The sequence below is a fragment of the Eubalaena glacialis genome, chromosome 3 (genome assembly GCF_028564815.1).
Source record: "Eubalaena glacialis isolate mEubGla1 chromosome 3, mEubGla1.1.hap2.+ XY, whole genome shotgun sequence".
Classification (NCBI taxonomy): Eukaryota; Metazoa; Chordata; class Mammalia; order Artiodactyla; family Balaenidae; genus Eubalaena; species Eubalaena glacialis.
The window spans coordinates 27,262,011-27,286,008 of record NC_083718.1 but is presented as its reverse complement, the minus strand read 5'-3'; the positions used below and the strand labels follow the sequence as shown (position 1 = coordinate 27,286,008).

The 23,998-nt window shown below is 36.1% G+C and overlaps 1 protein-coding gene and 1 pseudogene across 4 annotated transcripts in view; one reads left to right on the top strand and one right to left on the bottom strand.

Annotated features, from left to right (window-relative positions):
* Positions 1–23,998, top strand: part of EFCAB2 (EF-hand calcium binding domain 2) — a 126,650-nt gene that overhangs the window by 46,113 nt on the left and 56,539 nt on the right. For 3 of the 4 annotated variants that reach the window (XM_061185388.1, XM_061185386.1, XM_061185385.1), the window contains one exon: positions 23,173–23,257. In XM_061185388.1, coding sequence (XP_061041371.1) covers positions 23,173–23,257 — 85 coding nt within the window. The remainder of the gene's footprint in view (positions 1–23,172; positions 23,258–23,998) is intronic. The other variant, XM_061185389.1, reaches the window with a different exon arrangement.
* LOC133087774 (small ribosomal subunit protein uS8-like) lies at positions 10,897–11,356 on the bottom strand (annotated as a pseudogene).

The following is a 23,998-nucleotide window of genomic DNA, read 5'->3' as shown; positions in this document are numbered from 1 at the left end:
TGGGGAAGTATGCCTTTAAGCCATCTGATCCAACTTCAGCCTCTTTATTCTCCGTAGATGATCTTGCTTGTATTTAAAAAATGGTAGCCATCAGACCTGAACTCTCTTTAACTTGTTGCCTCTACCTATAAACACACTTTCATCATCACTCTCCTTTCCCACCTTCCTTTAGTTATCCTAATAGAAGAGCTGTTCCTACTCTTGTTCAAGGCTAATTTTCTCATTTGTATTCATGATCTCATCATGAATGAGGTACTCCAGGACCTTCCTTCATTAATTAAGCCTTGCTCCCCTTTAGTTAGATTATTTATTAATACCTCTTTCATGCCAGACATTGTTGAATGCCAGAAGATATAAAGATGAATTTGATATAGCTTTGAAGGACTTCGTATTTAGTGGGGGAAAGACAGGCACAAACAATTGATTGCAGTGCAATGATTTAATCACAATTATTTGTGTAGTTTGTTTACTACTAATTTTCCATTAGAGTATGAGCATGTTTGTTTTGTTCTACACTGTGTCTTCAGCATCTAGTACATAGTAGGAGCTCAATGAATGAAGAGAAGGAAGTAAGTACAGGATGCCATGGAATCACTGAGGATGTGTTCTTGGCTCAACATAGAGAATGAAGGAAGGAAGATTTGCTTTCTGCATCTAATTGGTTCCCGGTTTTATGTTTATCTTAGTTTAGTATTTAGAGTTTATTATCATTGTTAGAGTTGTTTATTGATTTGGTTACTCTCTTCCTTTTTTTATATATATATAGATATATATATTTTTTCCTTTTTCTCTTTTTGTGAGTGTGTATGTGTATGCTTCTTTGTGTGATTTTTGTCTGTATAGCTTTGCTTTTACCATTTGTCTTAGGGTTCTGTCTGGTTTTTTTTTGGTTTTTTTTAAGTATAGTTTTTAGTGCTTGTTATCATTGGATTTGTTTTTTGGTTTGGTTGCTCTCTTCCTTCTTTCTTTTTTTAATTACTTTTTAATTTTTCTAATTTTAATACTTTTTAAAATTTTTTTATTTTAATAACTTTATTTTATTTTATTTTCTCCCTCCCTCCCTCCCTCCCTTGCTTCCTTTCTACCTTTTCTTCTGAGCCCTGTGGCAGACAGGGTCTTGGTGTTCTGGCCAGGTGTCAGGCCTGTGCCTCTGAGATGGGAGAGCCAAGTTCAGGACATTGGTCTACCAGAAACCTCTCGGCTCCACGTAATATCAAACGGTGAAAACTCTCCCAGAGATCTCCATCTCAATGCTAAGACCCAGCTCCACTCAACGAACAGCAAGCTACACTGCTGGACACCCTATGCCAAACAACTAGCAAGACAGGAACACAACCCCACCCATTAGCAGAGAGGCTGCCTAAAATCATAATAAGTTCACAGACACCCCAAAACACACCACTGGACGTGGTCCTGCCCACCAGGAAGACAAGATCCAGCCTCATCCACCAGAACACAAGCACCAGTCCCCTCCACCAGGAAGCCTACACAACCCGCTAAACCAACCTTAGCCACTGGGGGCAGACACCTAAAACAATGGGAACTATGAACCTGCAGGCTGCGAAAAGGAGACCACAAACACAGTAAGTTAAGCAAAATGAGAAGACAGAGAAACACACAGCACATGAAGGAGCAAGGTAAAACCCACCAGACCAAACAAATGAAGAGGAAATAGGCAGTCTACCTGAAGCAGAATTCAGAGTAATGACAGTAAAGATGATCCAAAATCTTGGAAATAGAATGGAGAAAATACAAGAAACGTTTAACAAGGACCTAGAAGAACTAAAGAGCAAACAAACAATGATGAACAACACAATAAATGAAATTAAAAATTCTCTGGAAGGAATCAATAGCAGAATAACTGAGGCAGAAGAATGGATAAGTGATCTGGAAGATAAAATAGTGGAAATAACTACCTCAGAGCAGAATAAAGAAAAAAAGAATGAAAAGAATTGAGGACAGTCTTAGAAACGTCTGGGACAACATTAAATGCACCAACATTCGAATTATACGGGTCCCAGAAGAAGAAGAGAAAAAGAAAGGGACTGAGAAAATATTTGAATAGATTATGATTGAAAACTTCCCTAATATGGGAAAGGAAATAGTTAATCAAGTCCAGAAAGTGCAGAGAGTCCCATACAGAATAAATCCAAGGAGAAACAAGCCAAAACACATATTAATCAAACTATCAAAACTTAAACATGAAGAAAAAATATTAAAAGCAGCAAGGGAAAAACAGCAAATAACATGCAAGGGAGTCCCCATAAGGTTAACAGCTGATCTTTCAGCAGAAACTCTGCAAGCCAGAAGGAAGTGGCAGGACATATTTAAAGTGATGAAAGGGAAAAACCTACAACCAAGATTACTCTACCCAGCAAGGATCTCATTCAGATTCGACGGAGAAATTAAAACTTTTACAGACAAGAAAAGCTAACAGAATTCAGCACCACAAAACCAGCTTTACAACAAATGCTAAAGGAAATTCTCTAGGCAGGAAACACAAGAGAAGGAAAAGACCTACAATAACAAACGCAAAACAATTAAGAAAATGGTAATAGGAACATACATATCAATAATTGCCTTAAATGTAAATGGATTAAATGCTCCCACCAAAAGACATAGACTGGCTGAATGGATAGAAAAGCAAGACCTGTATATATGCTGTCTGTAAGAGACCCACTTCAGACCTAGGGACACATACAGACTGAAAGTGAGGGGATGGAAAAAGATATTCCATGCAAATGGAAATCAAAACAAAGCTGGAGTAGCAATTCTCATATCAGACAAAATAGACTTTAAAATAAAGACTATTACAGGAGACAAAGAAGGACACTACATAATGATCAAGGGATCAATCCAACAAGAAGATATAACAATTGTAAATATTCATGCACCCAACATAAGAACACCTCAATACATAAGGCAAATGCTAACAGCCATAAAAGGGGAAATCGACAGTAACACAATCATAGTAGGGGACTTTAACATCTCACCCTCACCAATGGACAGATAATCCAAAATGAAAATAAATAAGGAAACACAAGCTTTAAAGATACATTAAACAAGATGGACTTAATTGATATTTATAGGACATTCCATCCAAAAACAGAGGAATATACTTTCTCCTCAAGTGCCCATGGAACATTCTCCAGGATAGACCATATCTTAGGTCACAAATCAAGCCTTGGTAAAGTTAAGAAAATTGAAATCATATCAAGTATCTTTTCTGACCACAACGCTATGAGAGTAGATATCAATTACAGGAAAAAATCTGTAAAAAATACAAACACATGGAGGCTAAACAATATACTACTTAATAACCAAGAGATCACTGAAGAAATCAAAGAGGAAAACAAAAAATACCTAGAAACAAATGACAGTGAAAACATAACCACCCAAAACCTATGGGATGCAGCAAATGCAGTTCTAAGGGGGAAGTTTATAGCAATACAATCCTACTTCAAGAAACAAGAAACATCTCAAATAAACAACCTAACCTTACACGTAAAGCAATTAGAGAAAGAAGAACAAAAAAACCCCAAAGTTAGCAGAAGGAAAGAAATCATAAAGATCAGATCAGAAATAAATGAAAAAGAAATGAAGGAAACGATAGCAAAGATCAATAATACTAAAAGCTGGTTCTTTGAGAGGATAAACAAAATTGATAAACCGTTAGCCAAACTCATCAAGAAAAAAAGGGAGAAGACTCAAATCAACAGAATTAGAAATGAAAAAGGAGAAGTAACAACTGACACTGCAGAAATACAAAGGATCATGAGAGATTACTACAAGCAACTCTATGCCAATAAAATGGACAACCTGGAAGAAATGGGCACATTCTTAGAAAAGCACAACCTTCTGAGACTGAACCAGGAAGAAATAGAAAATATAAACAGACCAATCACAAGCACTGAAACTGAGACTGTGATTAATAATCTTCCAACAAATAATAGCCCAGGACCAGAAGGCTTCACAGGCAAATTCTATCAAACATTTAGAGAAGAGCTAACACCTATCCTTCTCAAACTCTTCCAAAATACAGCAGAGGGAGGAACACTCCCAAACTCATTCTACGAGGCCACCATCACCCTGATGCCAAAACCAGAGAAAGATGTCACAAACAAAGAAAACTACAGGCCAATATCACTGATGAACACAGATGCAAAAATCCTCAACAAAATACTAGCACACAGAATCCAACAGCATATTAAAAGGATCATACACCATGATCAAGTGGGGTTTATCCCAGGAATGCAAGGATTCTTCAACATACACAAATCAATCAGTGTTATAAACCATATTTAAAAAGTGAATGAGAAAAACCATATGATCATCTCAATAGATGCAGAAAAAGGTTTCAACGAAATTCAACACCCATTTATGATAAAATTCCTCCAGAAAGTAGGCATAGAATAAACTTACCTCAACATAATAAAGGCCATATATGACAAACCCACAGCCAACTTCGTTCTCAATGGTGAAAAACTGAAACCATTTCCTCTAAGATCAGGAACAAGACAAGGTTTCCCACTCTCACCACTATTATTCAACATAGTTTTGGAAGTTTTAGCCACTGCATTCAGAGAAGAAAAAGAAATAAACGGAATCCAAATCGGAAAAGAAGAAGTAAAGCTGTCACTGTTTGCAGATGACATGATACTATACATAGAGGATCCTAAAGATGCTACCAGAAAACTACCAGAGCTAATCAATGAATTTGGTAAAGTAGCAGGAGCAAAATTAATGCACAGAAATATCTTGCATTCCTATATACTAATGATGAAAAATCTGAAAGAGAAATTAAGGAAACACTCCCACTTACCATTGCAACAAAAAGAATAAAATACCTAGGAATAAACCTACCTAAGGAGACAAAAGACCTGTACTCAGAAAACTATAAGACACTGATGAAAGAAATTAAAGATGATACCAACAGATGGAGAGATATACCATGTTCTTGGATTGGAAGAATCAACATTGTGAAAATGACTATACCACTCAAAGCAATCTACAGATTCAATGCAATCCGTATCAAACTATGAATGGCATTTTCCACAGAACTAGAACAAAAAATTTCACAATTTGTATGGAAACACAAAAGACCCAGAATAGCCAAAGCCGTCTTGAGAAAAAAAATGGAGCTGGAGGAATCAGACTCCTGGACTTCAGACTATACTACAAAGCTACAGTAATCAAGCCAGTATGGTACTGGCACAAAACCAGAAATATAGATCAGTGGAACAGGATAGAAAGCCCAGAGATCAACCCATGCACATATGGCCACTTTATCTTTGATAAAGGAGGCAAGAATATACAATGGAGAAAAGACAGCCTCTTCAATAAGTGGTGCTGGGAAAACTGGACAGCTGCATGTAGAAGAATGAAATTAGAACACTCCCTAACACCATACACAAAAATGAACTCCAAATGTATTAAAGACCTAAATATAAAGCCAGACACTATAAAACTCTTAGAGGAAAACATAGGCAGAACACTCTATGACATAAATCACAGCAAGATCCTTTTTGACCCACCTCCTAGAGAAATGGAAATAAAAACAAAAACAAACAAATGGGACCTCGTGAAACTTACAAGCTTTTGCACAGCAAAGGAAACCATAAACAAGATGAAAAGACAACCCTTAGAATGGGAGAAAATATTTGCAAATGAAGCAACTGACAAAGGATTAATCTCCAAAATTTACAAGCAGCTCATGCAGCTCAATATCAAAAAACAAACAACCCAATCCAGAAATGGGCAGAAGACCTAAATAGACATTTCTACAAAGAAGATATACAGGTTGCCAACAAACACATGAAAGGATGCTCAACATCAGTAATCATTAGAGGAATGCAAACCGAAACTACAATGAGGTGGCACCTTACACCAGTCAGAATGGCCATCATCAAGAAATCTACCAACAATAAATGCTGGAGAGGGTGTGGAGTAAAGGGAACCCTCTTGCACTGTTGTTGGTAATGTAAATTGATACAGCCACTATGGAGAACAGTATGGAGGTTCCTTAAAAAACTGAAAATAGAACTACAATACGACCCAGCAATCCCACTACTGGGCATATACCCTGAGAAAACCATAATTCAAAAAGAGTCATGTACCATAATGTTCATTGCAGTTCTACTTACTGTAGCCAGGACATGGCAGCAACCTAAGTTTCCATCGACAGATGAATGGATAACGAAGATGTGACACATATATACAATGGAATGTTACTCAGCCATAAAAGGAAACGCAGTTGAGTCATTTGTAGTGAGGTGGATGGACTGAGAGTTTGTCATACAGAGTGAAGTAAGTCAGAAAGAGAAAAACAAATACTGTATGCTAACACATATATATGGAATCTAAAAAAAAAAAAAAAAAGGTTCTGAAGAATGTAGGGGCAGGACAGAAATAAAGACACAGACATAGAGAATGGACTTGAGGACATGGGGAGGGGGAAGGGTAAGCTGAGATGAAGTGAGAGAGTGGCATGGACTTATATATACTACGAAATGTAAAATAGATCATGGGAAGCAGCCACATAGCACAGGGAGATCAGCTCGGTGCTTTGTGACCACCTAGAGGGGTGGGATAGGGAGGGTGGGAAGGAGACACAAGAGGAAGGAGATATGGGGATATATGTATATGTATAGCTGAATCACTTTGTTATAAAGCAGAAACTAACACACCATTGTAAAGCGATTATACTCCAGTAAAGATGTTATAAAAAATAAAAAATAGAATAAAGGAGTAGGGCTTCCCTGGTGGTGCAGTGGTTGAGAATCTGCCTGCCAATGCAGGGGACACGGGTTCGAGCCCTGGTCTGGGAAGATCCCACATGCCGCGGAGCAGCTAGTCCCGTGAGCCACAACTACTGAGCTTGCGCGTCTGGAGCCTGTGCTCGGCAACAAGAGAGGCTCCGATAGTGAGAGGCCCGCGCACCGCGATGAAGAGTGGCCGCTGCTTGCCGCAACTGGAGAAAGCCCTCGCACATAAACGAAGACCCAACACAACCAAAAATAAATAAATAAATAAATTTTAAAAAATAATAATCTGTTAAAAAAATAAATAAATATAATAAAGGAGTAGACTGAATTGGCCAGTAGTGGAGAAATCACACTAGCCTGTTTAAGAAGTGGTGGTATGAGCAAATGGCCCATAGGCAATTATAATTCATAGGGCCTTCCATCTGTAGATGGATAGAAGTTCTGATAGAAAATCAGTTTGGTTTTGGATAGGTTGAGTTTCAGGAGGTGAGATACGTAGTAGAAATATAGGACTGTCACTTGGGTGAGAGAGGGCTTAAAGTTAAACAAATAGATGTGCTAGTCCACAACATGAAGTCTTCAGACTCTGAGAGTGTGTAATTAATGCATTAAATTTATGAAATATTTTTGTAATAATTCATATATTTGTAGTTCTTTATTTTTGAAAACAAATTCTTCCACTAGAGGTATGACAAGTATATCATGAGAAGTTTAGTTTATCATGACATATTATAATTTAAAATTATATAAGGGGGAAATCCCTAGTGGTCCAGTGTTTAGGACCTTGTGCTTTCACTGCCAGGGCCTTGGGTTCCGTCCCTGGGTGGGGAACTAAGATCCTGCAAGGCACATGGTGTGGCGAAAAAAAAAAAAAGATTCAGTTTGACTTTGGTTTGGATCATAATTATATGAGACCCTCCCATATGGTTGCATTTTACTAAAATAAAAAGCACTAAGTCCCTTTGTATATTTTCTGTAATCCTTCCATTTTCTGTATGTTTTCTATTCAAGCTGTATTTTCCTCAGTTTAGTTTTTCTATTCATTCTAATTTTCTTTTCATTGCTTTATTCCCTACTAAGTTGTCTCTATTAAAGAATGAGAACCAACCTAATTCTGTTTTTTAAAATTTTGGGTTGGGAATTCCCTGGTGGACCAGTGGTTAGGACTGCATGCTTTCAGTGCCTAGGGTGCCAGCGTGGCGTAGCCAAAAGATAAATAATATTTTGGGTTAAGTTTTTACTGTTTTTCTTTGTTGGTTTGCTTGCTTTCTTTTTGTTGTTATGAAATGTTCCCTGAAGCTGGGTAAGCAGAAATATAATAAGATAAAACTTGCTTACAATCTTTCATGTCTGGCTAGAACCCCCATTGTAGTATGTACGTGACCTGTAACTTTTAAGACCCTATGATGGAATCATGTTAAAAATAGGCTATACTCTATTTACAATAGCCAGGACATGAAAGCAACCTAAGTGTCCATCAACAGATGAATGGATAAAGAAGATGTGGCACATATATACAGTGGAATATTACTCAGCCATAAAAAAGAAATGAAATTGAGTTATTTGTAGTGAGGTGGATAGACCTAGAGTTTGTCATACAGAGTGAAGTAAGTCAGAAAGAGGAAAAAAATACCGCGTGCCAACACATATATATGGAATCTAAAAAAAAAGACCTAGGTGCAGGACAGGAATAAAGACGCAGACATAGAGAATGGACTTGAGGACATGGGGAGGGGGAAGGGTAAGCTGGGACGAAGTGAGAGTGTGGCATGGACATATGTATACTACCAAATGTAAAATAGATAGCTAGTGGGAAGCAGCCGCATAGCACAGGGAGATCAGCTCTGTGCTTTGTGTCCATCTAGAGGGGTGGGATAGCGACGGTGGGAGGGAATACGCAAGAGGGAGGAGATATGGGGATGTATGTATATGTATAGCTGATTCACTTTGTTATAAAGGAGAAACTAACACACCATTGTAAAGCAATTATACTCCAATAAAGATGTTAAAAAAAAATAGGATATAAAAGTGGTCACAGTTGGAACAGTTATCTTCAGTAGGAAACAAAAACTTAGGACCCCTAAGTCCTATTTCATTGTGCCATATATTAATGTAAAATTATACAATTTGTTGTATCTTTTTTTTACAACTATTACAAGCATTATAAAACTTACACATGAAAACATTTCAGAGATTCAAAGCTTCCTATTATGCAGAATTACAGATATATCAATCTTAAATGCCAGCTCTTGTATATGATAATATTTATTTATAACCTAAGCAAGTTTTTAAAAGCAATGAGAAGAAGAGTAATGTAGCTAAAAGAATAGAATCTTTGAAGCCATACAGACTTAGGCTTGAATCTTTAATTTCTCATTTACTAGATATTTGTCCTCAAGTCACTTATTTAACTTTTTAAGCCTCAGTAACATCATCTTTTAGATAAGGATATTAATGCCTAATCCAGATGATTTTTGTGGGAAATAATTATAGCAGCTCACACTTAAGAAGCACTGTTGTGTGCCGGAGTCTCTATATACATTGTTCCCTTTAATCCTCACAGCAGTGTTGCAAGGTAGTTGTCGTCATCGTCATCATGATCATCACCATCGCCCCCACTTTATATATGAGGAAACTGAGCCTTAGGGAAATTTGGTAATTTGCTGTAGCTAGTATGACCTTGTGGATTCAAGCCAGTTCTTTCTGATTCCAGAGCTCTAGCTTTTAAATAAAATCATGTATATAAAACCCTTGGATCTGATATATAGTACATGTATAAGATTTGTTCAAACCTATTCTCCATACCCATCCTGCAAATGAAGCTAAAATGTTCCATATTTCACATTTTAGGATACAAAGTAAAGGCAATCCCCAAGTTACAAATTCCCAATGTAACAGAATAAAAATAGCTTATGTTTTTGAGTGCTTACTGTGTGCCCAACACTTTACATAAAGCATTTAATGACATGGTGGCTCTGTGGAATAGGTAACTCTCATGAGCTCCATTGTACAGATTGAGGACTAGGGCACAGAGAGGTTAAGTGACTTGTGCAAGGTTACATACTACTTTGGCAAAGATGGGATCGGAGTAGTGAGTCCAGAGTGTATGGACTACATTATTTATAAATATTTTAAAGAATACAGTGCCTAGTATATAAGGGATGTTCAACAAATATTTGTTGAGTAAATGAATAAACTAATGAATGAAGCAAACATGGGCTCTCCTTTACCCTTTTCACTCTAAGCCTCCAGTTAGTAACTAACTTATTCTGGAAACATCATCTGAAATGATCTGAACTACTGTTTCTTTCCCATCATCTTCTTCATTCTTTCAAGAATTATATAATTGCTGTATTTAAGTTCTCAAATGTGGCTAAATATGGTGGTGTATATCTGTAGTCATAGGTGATTAGGAGAGCAAGGCTAGAAGCTTGTCTGAACTATAGAATGCAATGCTTATTGGGTGTTTGCGTTAAGTTTAGCATCTATGTGGTTATTCTTTTTTTTTAAATCACTTAATCATTCATATAACAACTTCTATTGAGCACTAAGTACCCACTATGTGTCTGCTTTGTGCTGTGGCCTGGGGATATAAACGTGATGAGAACAGATGAAGCCTCTGACTTTACGGAGTTTACAGTCTAATGGGTGTCGGCGTCTGGGGGGGGGGACAGCCAAACAATTACAAAGTTATGGGGAAGCATAGGGCACAGTGAGGATACGTTCATCATCTCTTCTCTGGATCACTGTATGAATCTTCTAACCATTTCTTTGCTTCCAGTTGGGTTTTCCTCCTAGCAGCAAGAGTGATCTTCCTTGATTATAAATCTAGTCTGATACTCCCTACTTTATAAATCCTAACTTGATACCTATTGCCCTTAGAACAAAATCCAAATTCCTTTAATACGTCTTACTAAAAACCACCCTTAATAATGTCGAGTTTGTCCCCACCTTGCACTCTCTCTTCTAGTTACATCCAGTTATAAGGAAGTAAAGGAGCAAAAACTTGAACTTTTCCTTATGCTTTTTAGTTTCTTTTCTGAAACTGTAGTACAATTTTGTTTCTTGTTACTTTGAATTACTTTTTAAGGAAGAGAAAAATAATTGACCAAAGTTAACATAAAGGATATGATTTTTTTTTTTTTTTGTCCTCTGAGGCATTTTATTTGCACGTATGTATTACATCCCTAGAAAAAGAATCCAAGGATTTTCCCTCCTGTGTGTTTTCGTCTTCTTCATGGTCCATGATGCCAGCTGAGGTTGTCAGTACACTGAAACCAAACTGATGGGATGGGAGCAGGTTATTCTGCCATTTTTCTGGATCTTTGAGTTGCACATCAAACCTGGGGCTGATCACACTTACTTAGCCTGCCTGTGAGGTTCACAACAATTTTCCCAGCCCTGTGATCATCGATGATTTCAAATTCGCCAATGTAACCATGCTTCATCATCACAGTTAGAAACCTGACGATGACTTTGGAGCATGACCTAATAAGGACTTGTTGTTTGCCTCTCTTTTCGGCATTGTTGATACTCTTGAGAGCATCAGCCAGGACATTCATGCGCACCATTATGGCGGCATGGAAAGATGGCGGGAAGAACAAGGATATGATTTTTAAAAGCACAGTTAATTAGTATTAAGAATTCATGGGAAATGGAGGGTACACAACAATTGAAAAAAGTATTCCTGTTTGTTGACACTCTTAGAAATACTGCTAAGATTCTTATTTTATCAAAATAGATAAACCTTCCATCAGTATACAATATATTTAAAAATATATAAGATACTCTGACATATATTACAGTTGTTCTGTTATAAAAATGTGCTTACTAACTAGTATTTCTGATATTATTTCATCATCTGACCATGTTGTAAAACTGCTTATTTCCACATATGGTCATTCCATATTTTGCTAAATGGGCACTGTTTAAAAAGTAACATTTTTTAGAACACCTGCTGAACATGACATTTCTGTGAAATTAAATATATTCTTGCTAATATTTTCCCCAAGCTTCACAAAATTGCATATACCTTACTGAAAAGTTACATATTATATTTTAGCTTTATTTAATTTTTGAGATAACGTTTATGATATTGAATTAGATGTAACCATGAATTAAATAGACAGAATTACTTGGATTATCAACCAAGCTTTTTTTTTTTTTTTTTTTCCTGGCTGTGCCACACAGGGGATCTTAGTTCTCAATCAGGGATCAAACCCGGGCCACGACAGTGAAAGCACCAAGTGCTAACCACTGGACCGCCAGGGAATTCCCAAGCATTTTTTGACATATGTTAAAGTTATAGTTTAAACATATTCTATAGCAAGAGATTTGTTATTTCCAGAGCACATTTATGAATTATGACTTTACTTTTCTATTGATATGACTAATAAAGAGTTAAGTTTAAATGAGACTTTGTGCCTTATGAAGGAGAACTGTGTATGGATCTTTTTTTGTTTCTTTTTTAAGACCTATGTAAACACATTTTCCATTAATGGTAGCCTTGGTCAATGCAATGCTTCTTAAAAACAAAAACAAAAATAAGTGATTAGTCGACAGTACAGAACAATAAACCAAACCCTGATCCATGACCACATAAACACATTTCAGAGCGTATTTTCCCATTAGTTGAAAGGGCTACATGACTTCTAAATTTTCTTTCCATTCTACATTCTGAGGTTTTTAATTGATTTTTTTTTCTCTAATGACCTAAATATGTCATCAGCCAAACACTTCATGGAAGTTTCTCAAAAATTTGCCTAAAATCTTAATCTGGTGTGTTAATAACTAATGAGCACATAATGGGCCAACTTAAGTTAAATTAGTACCAACTTACAATAATGTTACATACACACAAATTTATAGAGAGAAGTACTTTGATTACCAAGATATTTTTAAAAATTCGTGATAACACACTTGATCACGTTACATTTAATTTTAATAAACTTACAGGTAAAAAAAATCTATTTCTTAAAACATAATCATTTCCTTAAGTACCTTATTTGTTATATTCTAATAATCCTAAAGATTTTTTTCCTGATAAAAGTTATTTTTCCATAAAATATTTTAAAATCAGAGACATTATTTCCATTGTTGTTTTGAAATATTGATTTGAACAATGTAAGTTGCCAAATATTTTTGGCAAACATTCACATCCATTGTTGCAAAGACACATTGTTGTACTTTCATTTAATTTGAATAGTTTAAATATATTTTTTCTGACAACAGTAAAACTTTTTAAAGCTTCCATTAGGCTGTTAACATGAAAATAGTTTAATAGCTTTCTGACTTGTTACCATGGTATTTTAGCCCTATATGATGAGGCCAGATCTTATATTTTGGCAATAATATACACAGTCTGGCTTTTTTTATTTTCAAGATGAAAAATCTAAATAAATAAAAGAAGTCAGGGATACTTAAAAAAAAGATCACTAGTCAGAAAAGGGCAAGAAAGGGAAAGTGATGCTTTCGTTTTAGGTTGTCGGTTGGCTTAACTACCTGGAACCTTGGATAATAGTATTCAGAAGGAGTATTAGAATTGTTAAACCCACTTTATTCTCTAAAATATGTATGCCCTTTAATTTTATAACCAACAAGACATTTGAATTAGAATGAAGTGTATTATTTACTGTGGTGTCTACTGTATTTAAGATCTGTTTTTCTTACTTGTTTTGAAATACCATAGGTGCTATTTTCTTCTTGAGCTCTGGGTTTACTCTTTCAGGTAGCATTGTCAGCTACCAACAATATATAAAAAGAATTATACATCACAACCAAGTGGGATTTATCCCAGGTATGCAAGGCTGCTTCAACATTCAAAAGTCAGTTAATGTAATTCATCACATCAACAGACCAAAAAAGAACAATCACACATTCATATCAATAGATGCAGAAAAAACATTTGACAAAATCCTACACCCATTCATGTTAAAAACTCTCAGTAAGCTAGGAATAGAGGGGAACTTCCTCCACTTGATAAAGAACATCTACAAAAATCTACAGCTAACATCAGACTTAATGGTGAGAAACTTGAAGCTTTCCCACTAAGAACAGGAACAAGGCAAGGATGTCCCATCTCACCACACCTTTTCAACAAGATACTGTAAGTGCTAGTGCTATGGTCTGAATTTTTGTGTCCCCCACCAGATTCATATGTTGAAATCCTAACTCCCAAAGGTGATGGTATTAGTAGTTGGGGCCTTTGGCAAGTGATTAGGTCACTCATGTGTGGGATTAGTGCTCTTATAAAAAAGATCCCACAGAACTCCCTAGCACCTTCCACCATGTGAAGCTACAATGATAAGTCTGCAACCTGAAAGAGAACCCTCACCGAACCATGCTGACGCCCTGATTTCAGACTTTCAAACTCCAGAATTGTGAGAAATAAGCTTCTGTTATTTATAAAATACCAAATCTGTGATACTTTGTTACAGCAGCCCAAGTAGACTAAGACAGCTAGCTAATGGAACGATACAAGAAGAGGAAATAAAAGTTTAGATTGGGAAGGAAGAAATAAAATGGGCTGCCTTCACAAAATTGTTAAAAATTGCATTAATTGGCATATATATATTTTTTAATATTTAATTTTAGTAACTTAAAAAAATACACACATTATTTATTAGAATAAGAGAAATGTTTACTTACATAATTATCTTCCCTGTGAGTGTAAGAATTATAATATCCCTTCCATCTTTTTTAATAGCAGCTTTATTAAGATGTAATTCACATACCATGCAGTTCATGCTTTCGAAGTGTACAATTCATTTGTTTTTAATATATTCACAGATATGTGCACCCATTACCACGATCAATTTTAGAACAATTTCATTAGAATGGTGGGTTCTTTTTTCTTTCTAACTTTGATTTTTAGGATTTTTAAAAAACCATTCTAACCATTTAAAAATGCACAATTCAGTGACATTAAGTACATTCACAGTGCTGTGCAACTATCACCACTATCCATTTCCCAAACTTTTCCTCATTCCAAGCAAAAACTTTGTACCCATTTGACAATAACTCCCCATTCCTCCCAGCTCCTGGCAAATTCCTCCCAGCTCCTTGCAACCACCATTCTACTTTCTGTTTTTATGAGTTTGACTATTCTGGGTTCCTCATATAATTGGAATCATACAGTATTTGTTCTTTTATATCTGGCTTATATCACTTAGCATAACATCTTCAAAGTTCATCCATGTTGTAGTACGTGTCATAGTTTCATTTCAAGACTGAGTGATATTCCACTTGTATATATATGCCACATTTCATTTATGCATCTATCTGTCAATGGCTATTTGGGTTGTTTACACCTTTGGGCTACTGTGGATAATGCTGCTATGAACATTGGTGTACAAATACCTGCTGAGACACTGCTTTCAATTCTTTTGGATGTATACCCAGAAGTGGAATTGCTGGGTTGTATGGTAATTAGATTTTAATTTTTTGAGGAACTACTGTACTGTCTTCCACAACAGCAGCTGTACCATTTTTTTTTTTTTTTTGGCTGCACGCGGGCTTTCTCTAGTTGTGGAGAGTGGGGGCTACTCTTCATTGCGGTGCGTGGGCTTCTCACTGTGGTGGCTTCTCTTGTTGCAGAGCACAGACTCTAGGCGTGCGGGCTTCAGTAGTTGCAGCATGCGGGCTTCAGTAGTTGTGGCTTGTGGGCTCTAGAGCATAGGCTCAGTAGTTGTGGCGCACGGGCTTAGTTGCTCCACGGCACGTGGGATCTTCCCGGACCAGGGATCGAACCCGTGTCTCCTGCATTGGCAGGCGGATTCTTAACCACTGAGCCACCAGGGAAGTCCCTAGCTGTACCATTTTATATTTCCATCAGCAATGCACAATAGTTCCAGTTTTTCCACATCCTCACCAAGACTTGTTATTTTCTGTTTTTATAATAGACATCCTAATGAGCATGAAGTATTATCTCATTGTGGTTTTGATTTGCATTTGATGACTAGTGATGTTGAGCATTTTTTCAGGTACTAATAAGCCATTTGTATAACTTCTTTTGAGAAATGGCTATTCAAAGTTTTCATATTTTTTAACTGGGTTGGTTTTTCTGTTGTTGTTTAGTTATAGGAGTTCTTTGTATATTCTGGATATTAATTCCTTATCAGATAAATGCTTTACAAATGTTTTCTCTCATTCTGTGGGTTGTCTTTTCACTCTTTTGGTAGTGTCCTTTGATTCACATAAGTTTTAATTTTGATGATGTCCAACTTATGTATTTTTGGGGTTGATATTTTTGTGATATTACAAATGGAATTTTAAAAACTCCTTTTCAGATTGTTTGTTTTTATTGTATTGAAATTTTTATTGTATTGAAATGTGACTGATTTTTGTGTGTTGATTTTATATCCTGCAACTTTGCTGAATGTGTTTATTAGCTCTATCAGGTTTTGTTTGTTTTTTTGTTTTTTGGTTTTTTTGGCAGAGTCAGGGTTTTCTACATATGAGATTATATCATCTGTGAACAGAGATGATTTTACTTCTTCCTTTCCAACTTGGATGCCTTTTATTTCTTTTTCTTGCCCAGATCATCTGGCTAGAACATCCAATACTATGTTGAATAGAAGAGGCAAAAGAGAGCATCTTTGTCTTATTCCTGATCTTACAGGAAAAGCTTTGTCTTTCAGCATTGAAAATGATGTTAGCTGTGGGTTTTTCATATAAGGCCTTTATCATGTTGAGGAAGTTTCCTTCTGTTCCTAGTTTTCTGAATATTATTATCATGAAAGGGTGTTGAATTTTTTCAAATGCTTTTTCTATATCAATTGTCCTAATCATGTGGCTTTTCTGCCTTCATTCTATTAAAGTGGTATGTAACTTTGATTGATTTTTGTATGTTGAACCAATCTTGTGTCCCTGGAATAAATCCCACTTGGTCATGATGTGTTATCCTTTTAATATATTGCTGAATTTGTCAACCACTGCATTTTACTGTCTGTCATTTTGTTATACTACCTTAATTCTTTCCTTGCCAATTTCTTACCCAACAGATAATTCTCTTGTTATACAAATTGTTCTATAACATAGAAAAAAATTAAACGTTACCTAGTTTCATTATATGAAGGAAATAAATATAATTCTGTTAATACCCAACAAAACACCAAAAAGGGAAATTGTGAATTGTCATCACCAAATGGGATATGGATTATCTCACATGCAATTATTAACTATTTAGTAAGCATTTATTGAGATTTTAGTATGTTCCAGGCAGTGTCAAAGTTGTTCTCAAGGTGTTTACAAGTATGGAAGGGGAGACAAATAAGTAAACCACTGATTACAACATAATTTGATATAATATTATAATAGAGATATCCATGGATGCTACATGATTACATAGGAGGGTACCTAATTGAAAAAGAGGATGAGGGTAGCCTTCAGAAAGGTGTGTGTTACTCTTAAACTGCCTTGAATGATGAGTAGAATTAGCCCGGAAAAAGGAGAGGACTGTTCCATACAGAAGGACTATCAATCACAATGACAATGAAAAAGCATATTAATTGAAAAACTACAAAGATTTTCAAAGTGGAGAATCTGTATGGGAATGTGCTGAGAAATGACATTTTTGAGATAAAAAGGGGGCAAGGTTGTAAAGGGATTTGTGTACCTGATTAAGGAGACTGAATGTTTTTTTTTTTAAAAGAACTTGGGAACCATTGAAAGATTTTAAACCAGGAAGTCATATGAGCAAAGTTTTGTTTTAGAAAGATCATCCTAGCAAAATGTGGACTGTGGTTTCAAGGATGGAATGGGAATGGAGGGAAAGGAGACTGAAGGCAAAAAGACAGGAAGTGACTGTATTAATCCAGTTCAGAAGTGATGAAGGTCTAAACTTAAGCAATGGCAGTGGAAATGGAAGGAGGGAGACAGATTTTAAAAGACTTTAATAAGTGGAATCAAAAGGTGTTGATGATCAAATAGAACTGTGAGGATGGGTTGTTGGAAACTGAATTAGTTGGGGTGATAAATTTGGAGGAAAGTGATCAGAGAATCCGTAAAAGACAGCAATGACAAGGCGTAGCAGGTGATATGTCCTGAAGGAATGAAACTTAATGGAGAAGTAGTTTTTTAACATGAAGGTGAAACAAGAACTGCTATCAGACAAGTCCAGAATGTAGGACATTTTATAAGACATTGCATAGCCTGGTCTCTTCCACAAGCTAATTTCACAGGGGGATAGGAGACTAGGGAAGGATGAAGGACTGTTGTAGTTTAAAAGAGACCAAAAAATGTTAAAACCAAATGTAGTACATAAACTTTAATTGGAGTGTAAGTTGAAAAAAACAACTATAAAAAAGACATTTCGGTACAATTTAGAAATTTATATATTGAATAGATATTAGATGATCTTAGTGAATTTTTGTTAATTTTTAAGGATGTCATAATTGGGGTTACGTAGGAGGATGTCCTTATTTTTAGGAGATGCGTGTTGAAGTGTTTAGGGATGAATAATTGTAATGTCTGCAATTTACTTAGAGACAGAGACATAGGGAAGAAGCAAAAAACGGCAAAATATTAGTCATAGTTTGATACAGGTGATGGGTATAGAGTTGTTTACAATACGAAGCTTTCAATTTCAGATTCCAACTTGAATTTGCAGTGTGCCCAGCAACTATTTATATAGCATTTACATTGTATTAGATATTATAAGTAATCTAGAGGTGATTTAGCATATATGGGAGGATGTGTGTAGGTTATATGCAAATACTACGCCATTTTATATAAGGAACTTGAGTGTCCTCGGATTTTGGTATCCGTGGGTCCTGGAACCAATCTCCCCGTGGATTCGAGGGATGACTTTTTTCAATTCCTGATCAGATTTTTAAATATAAGCTCCTCAATTTTTGATAGTTTATTACCAATGGGAAACTTTATGTAAAAATGTAAAAGTATTTTTCTCAACCACTAAAAAATTTAAAACAGTTGAAATTATATTTATAATCTCAAAAATGTATCCTTTTTAGATTGAAGTGTAGTTGATTTAAAATATTACATTAGTTTCAGGTGTACAACATAGTGATTCAGTGTTTATAGATTATACTCCATTTAAAGTTATTACAAAATAATGGCATATTTCCCTGTGCTGTATAATATATCCTTGTTGCTTATTTATTTTATACATAGTAGTTTGTGTCTCTCAATCCCATAGCCCTATCTCTACCCCTCACCCTTTCCCTCTCCCCACTGATAACCACTGGTTACTAGTTTGTTCTCTATATCTGTGAGTTTGTTTCTGTCAAAAACTCCTCCTTTAATTAATAAATATAACTTAGAAAATTTTGTGATATAATGCAAATGGTATTTCAATCCAGTTGAACTTTCTCATATCAGTTATTTAAAAATAATGGTGAAGATTTAATTTATATAACATGTATGTGTTGTTAGAGCCATGAAGCAGGCTTGGCTGATACTAAAAGGGCACATCAGCTGCACAGGGATAGAATTAGCCAATATATGTGAAGATAAGGATTGGGGGCTGTTTCTTAGAGCCACAAGCCTCCTCAGTCCCAACACTGGATTGCATATTATGTTCCATGGGCATGTGGAACACGAACTATTCCAGTGGCTCCATGGGTTCCTTGTCCATGGTGAGCAGTGGTGCATTTGATTTCTGGCTTCTGAAATAGGAGCCCATGTGGTAGATCACCTTCATGGCAAGTGTGGAGCAGAGGGTACCTGATAGCATTTGTTGTGCTTGCCACCTGTGTGACCAAGGGGCTTGCCAACAGATCCTGTACTGCTTTGAGCCTCCTGCTAGGAAGCCCTGGAATAGTTGCGTTTTGCTGCCCAACCTTGACCTGGCCACACTGAGAAATGAGAGGATCAGTATTTTCAGATGCCCCTGTAATCCATTCACATCATACCTGTGTCCAGTGGGTGAGGATTCCTGAGTTAGGGAAGTTCCAAATGTCAATTAAAGCATTATTTATTCCTGACAGATGACAACTGGAAAAAGGAGATTCCATGATCCAGTAAATTTGGAAAATGCTGCATTAAAGTTAACAAGTTTCTTTAGAATATCTCAAAGACTTTTTAAATTTTTATTTGTTTTAATTTTTGGATGCGTTGGGTCTTTGTTGCTGCGCACGGGCTTTCTCTAGTTGTGGCGAGCGGGGGCTACTCTTTGCTGTGGTGCACGGGCCTCCCACCACGGTGGCCTCTCCTGCTGTGGAGCACGGGCTCCAGGCGCTCAGGCTTCAGCAGTTGTGGCACGCGGGCTCAGTAGTTGTGGCACGCGGGCTCCAGAGCACAGGCTCAGTAGTTGTGGCTCACGGGCTTAGTTGCTCCATGGCATGTGGGATCTTCCCGGACCAGGGTTCGAACCCGTGTCCCCTGCATTGGCCGGCGGATTCTTAACCACTGCACCACCAGGGAAGTCTGAAAACTATTTTAAAATGTTAATTCTTTCTCAGCATATAGCTTCATTGTAATAGCAATAAAAATCCCAATGGTGTTTTATTTGGAATTTCTAAATTTTATTTGGATTTCTAAATTTCATTCAGAAGAATACACGGGTGAGAATATTAAAGAACATTCCTAAAAAGAAGACCAATAACAGTGGTAATAAGTAAAATAGGATGGTAATGGTGTAAACTAGAAATGCAATTCAGAATGGAATTGATAGAATAGACAATCAATAGAACTAGTCTCCATCACATAAAGGATTATAACACATTATAAAGTAGGAGGAAAGAACTCAAGTGCTTAGTAAATTAGAAATTACTAAAATAAGATTAGAAATTAATCTTTCACTTTGAATCATGACAAAATAACTTTCAGATGGATTTAAGAGTAAGTTTTTTTTTAAATTGTAGAAAAAAATAGAATTGAGTATTCACCAAACCTATAGAAAAAGGATGATTTTCTCCCTCTTTTGGTGGTCCGTTCAAAGGATATGTTTCTAAACTTTAAAGGATGAGAAGAAATCTTAACCGATGTGACTAAAATAAAAATAAAAGATAATGTACTTTAAAAAATAATCTTAAATTTAAAAAGCAAACATCAGCTTTGTGCAATGGCAGTATTATAACCAGTGAGATTTTCCCAAGGTACTATGAAGACTAATAAGAGCCTTCCCAATATCTAACACAAATTCAACTTATTGTATTTCAGCGAGATAATAAGACAAATGCACAAAGACGAATTGGGAAGAATGGTTCACTCAAGAATTATTGTAAAAACAAAAAAATTGGGAACTACCTCAATGTCTACAATTAGGGAGTTGGTTTAATAAATTATGATAAAGTTCTATAATGGAATATCAGACACTAAAAATGATAATGTAATAAATTTTTTTTGAGAATAAAAAGATGCTCACAGTTTATTGTTGAGTGAAAAATTAGATTAGAGGACAACATTAAGAGTAGTTAACTCTGCATGGTAGGATTTGAAGTGGTTTTTACTTAGTCTAAACTTTCATTTTTTTTTTTCTTCAGTAATCATGTGTGATTTTGGTGATCATAAAGGAGATGGAACTGTTTTCATTTTAGGAAAACAAATGAAAACAACTGACCTGGAAAATTGTTTTCAGTAATCATGACATAGGGTTAAGTCTTTATTATTTAAAGAGCTCGTACAAATTGTTAAGAAAAAACAGAAGATTGCAGTAGGGATGAGCAGAGAACATGAACAGACAATTCATAACATAGAAAATAGAGGTGGTAAACAAGCATAAAGGATCATTATTTAGACTTACTTGTAAGCAAAGAGCTGTAAATTTAAATAATGAGATAACATTTATTTGCTTATTAAACTAGTAGAAGTTTGCTGCCATGTTATTTATTATAATAAAGAAAAATTAACACTATCAATAAATTATTACGTTCCTCTGGTACTGTTCAGAATTGAAGGTTATGTTGCAACCTGGAAAAATAAAACATATCAGTGAAGTAGTTAGGAGAATGAATGGTAGTTATAAAAGGTTGTGTACGAAGAAAGGAAAATACAGCAAAATGTTGTTAGTGGTTATGTTAGGGTAAAGGGAATATATTTATAATTAAAATAATTATCTAAACTCATACTTAATCTCTCCCTTTCCACTTTTTCTAGAAAAACTATTTGTTTTTCAAATAGTAAGTACAATATTCTCTCATCTAGAATATAGCAATATCCTCCTAACTGGTCTCTTTTCTTCTATCCTTGTTCCTTTCCAGGGTATTCTTAACATAATAGCCAAAGTGAATAGAAGCCAGACCATGTCACTTCGCTGCTTAGAACTCTCCAGTGGTTTCTCACCTCTTTCAAAGTACAAGACACCATCCTTAAAGTAGCCTGCAGAGCCCTTATAGAATCTGTCCCCACCCCCAAACTCATACCTTTCTGACCTTATTTCCTACCATTCTGCCTTTCTTGTTCTCTCTGGCTAAAAACTCTTCCTGCAGATATTTACAAGGCTGGCTCTTTCTCCTCCTTCTGGTCTGTGCAGATGTCACCTTATCACTTAGGTAGGCCTTCCCAAACCACCATCCCATCCCATTCTCCCCTACCCACATTGCCAGCGCCCATGTCCCTTCCCTGCTTTATTTTTTCTAGCACCATTTGACTTACTGTGTATTTTACCAAGTGTGTATAAGCTTATGTATCTCCCCCACCACGCACAAAATAGCTCCATGGAGGCAGGAATTTTTGTCTATTTTGTTCCTTGCTCTAACCGTAGCACTTAGAATAGTGTGTAGTACATAGTAGGTACTCAATCAATATTTACTGAATAAATGACGTTTTAATTGTTTCATCCAAGTAAGTTTTAGTCTCAAAACTAGTCTGAAAGTTTTTTGAGCGAGTGTAACATTTTGCTTTTGTATGCCTCCCACTCCCCAATTTCCATCCTCCTCAAGCATAGAGTAAACCAAGACAGGTGGACACACTAGAGAAACACAATATCTGTGGCGTTGGATTCATTCTGCTTCTCAGGCTAGGATCTACCCAAACTGAGATGGAAGATAGGCTGGTGCTGGAAATGTTCTATATCTTGATCTGGGTGGTAGTTCAGCTCTACGACTATATACATATATAAAAACTCAGTAAGCTGTGTACTTGAGATCAGTGCACCTTTGGTACTTTCTTGTTTGTGTATTATGCCTCAGTAAAAAAGTTTAAAAAAAGGCTCCATTCTTTGAGATCTCTAGAGGAAGTTAAACGTGCCAAATGATACATTAAGAATATTGGGAAGGGGGCAGAAAAGTAAATTGCAAACATCATTAACATTTCACTCTTAAAGAGTTCGGCATGCCTCTCTTAAGCGTAAAGACATTCTCCTACATAGCCTCTCCCCCAGCCCAATAAAAAATATTAGGAAGGAGTTCTGCCATGTTCTTCCTTCCTAGAATTTCTAGTTATTGAAATTTTTGTTTTGAATTTAAAGTTAAAATAAAATAATTTTTATTTACTTTTTCTCTTGCAGAGATCGCAGTAGCAGAATTTCACAAAAAAATCAAAGAAGCTTTTGAAGTATTTGACCATGAGTCAAATAATACAGTGGATGTGAGGTTTGGAAATGTTTTCTTCTAATTCTAAATTGCTGATACAACTTGTAAAGTAGAAGAGGGTTCATTCTCTTCTTTTTACATTCTTTGGATTTATTATGCTATTCAAAGTACTTATTTTTCTGTGCCCTGTAAAAGGTCTTTTCTATCTGTTGCTTCGGATCAATACTGTTTCTTATTCTTCATAATCTGGTGGAAAGAATATATATCCACATTGCCTATTCTAACCTATAGACTAAATTCTGTGAATGAGGCCAACTCTACTATAGCTTTAGTACTAGACACATAGTTGGCACTCAGTATATTTTTGTTGAGTGAATGAATAGAATTTGTTTTTAAAATACATAGGTATGGGGACTTCCCTGGTGGCTCAGTGGTTAAGGATCCACATGCCATTGCAAGGGACATGGGTTCGATCCCTGGTCCGGGAAGATCCCACATGCTGCAGAGCAGCTAAGCCTGTGTGCCACAACTACTGAGCCTGCGCTGTAGAGCCTGCGAGCCACAACTACTGAAGCCCGCATGCCTAGAGCCCATGCTCTGCAACAAGAGAAGCCACCGCAGTGAGAAGCACACGCACCGCAAGGAAGAGTAGCCCCTGCTTGCCACAACTAGAGAAAGCCCACGCGCAGCAATGAAGACCCAACACAGCCAAAAATAAATAAATAAAATAAATAAATTTTAAAAAATAAAAAATAAAATAAAATACATAGGTATGTATAATCAAGCTATGAATGGGATATT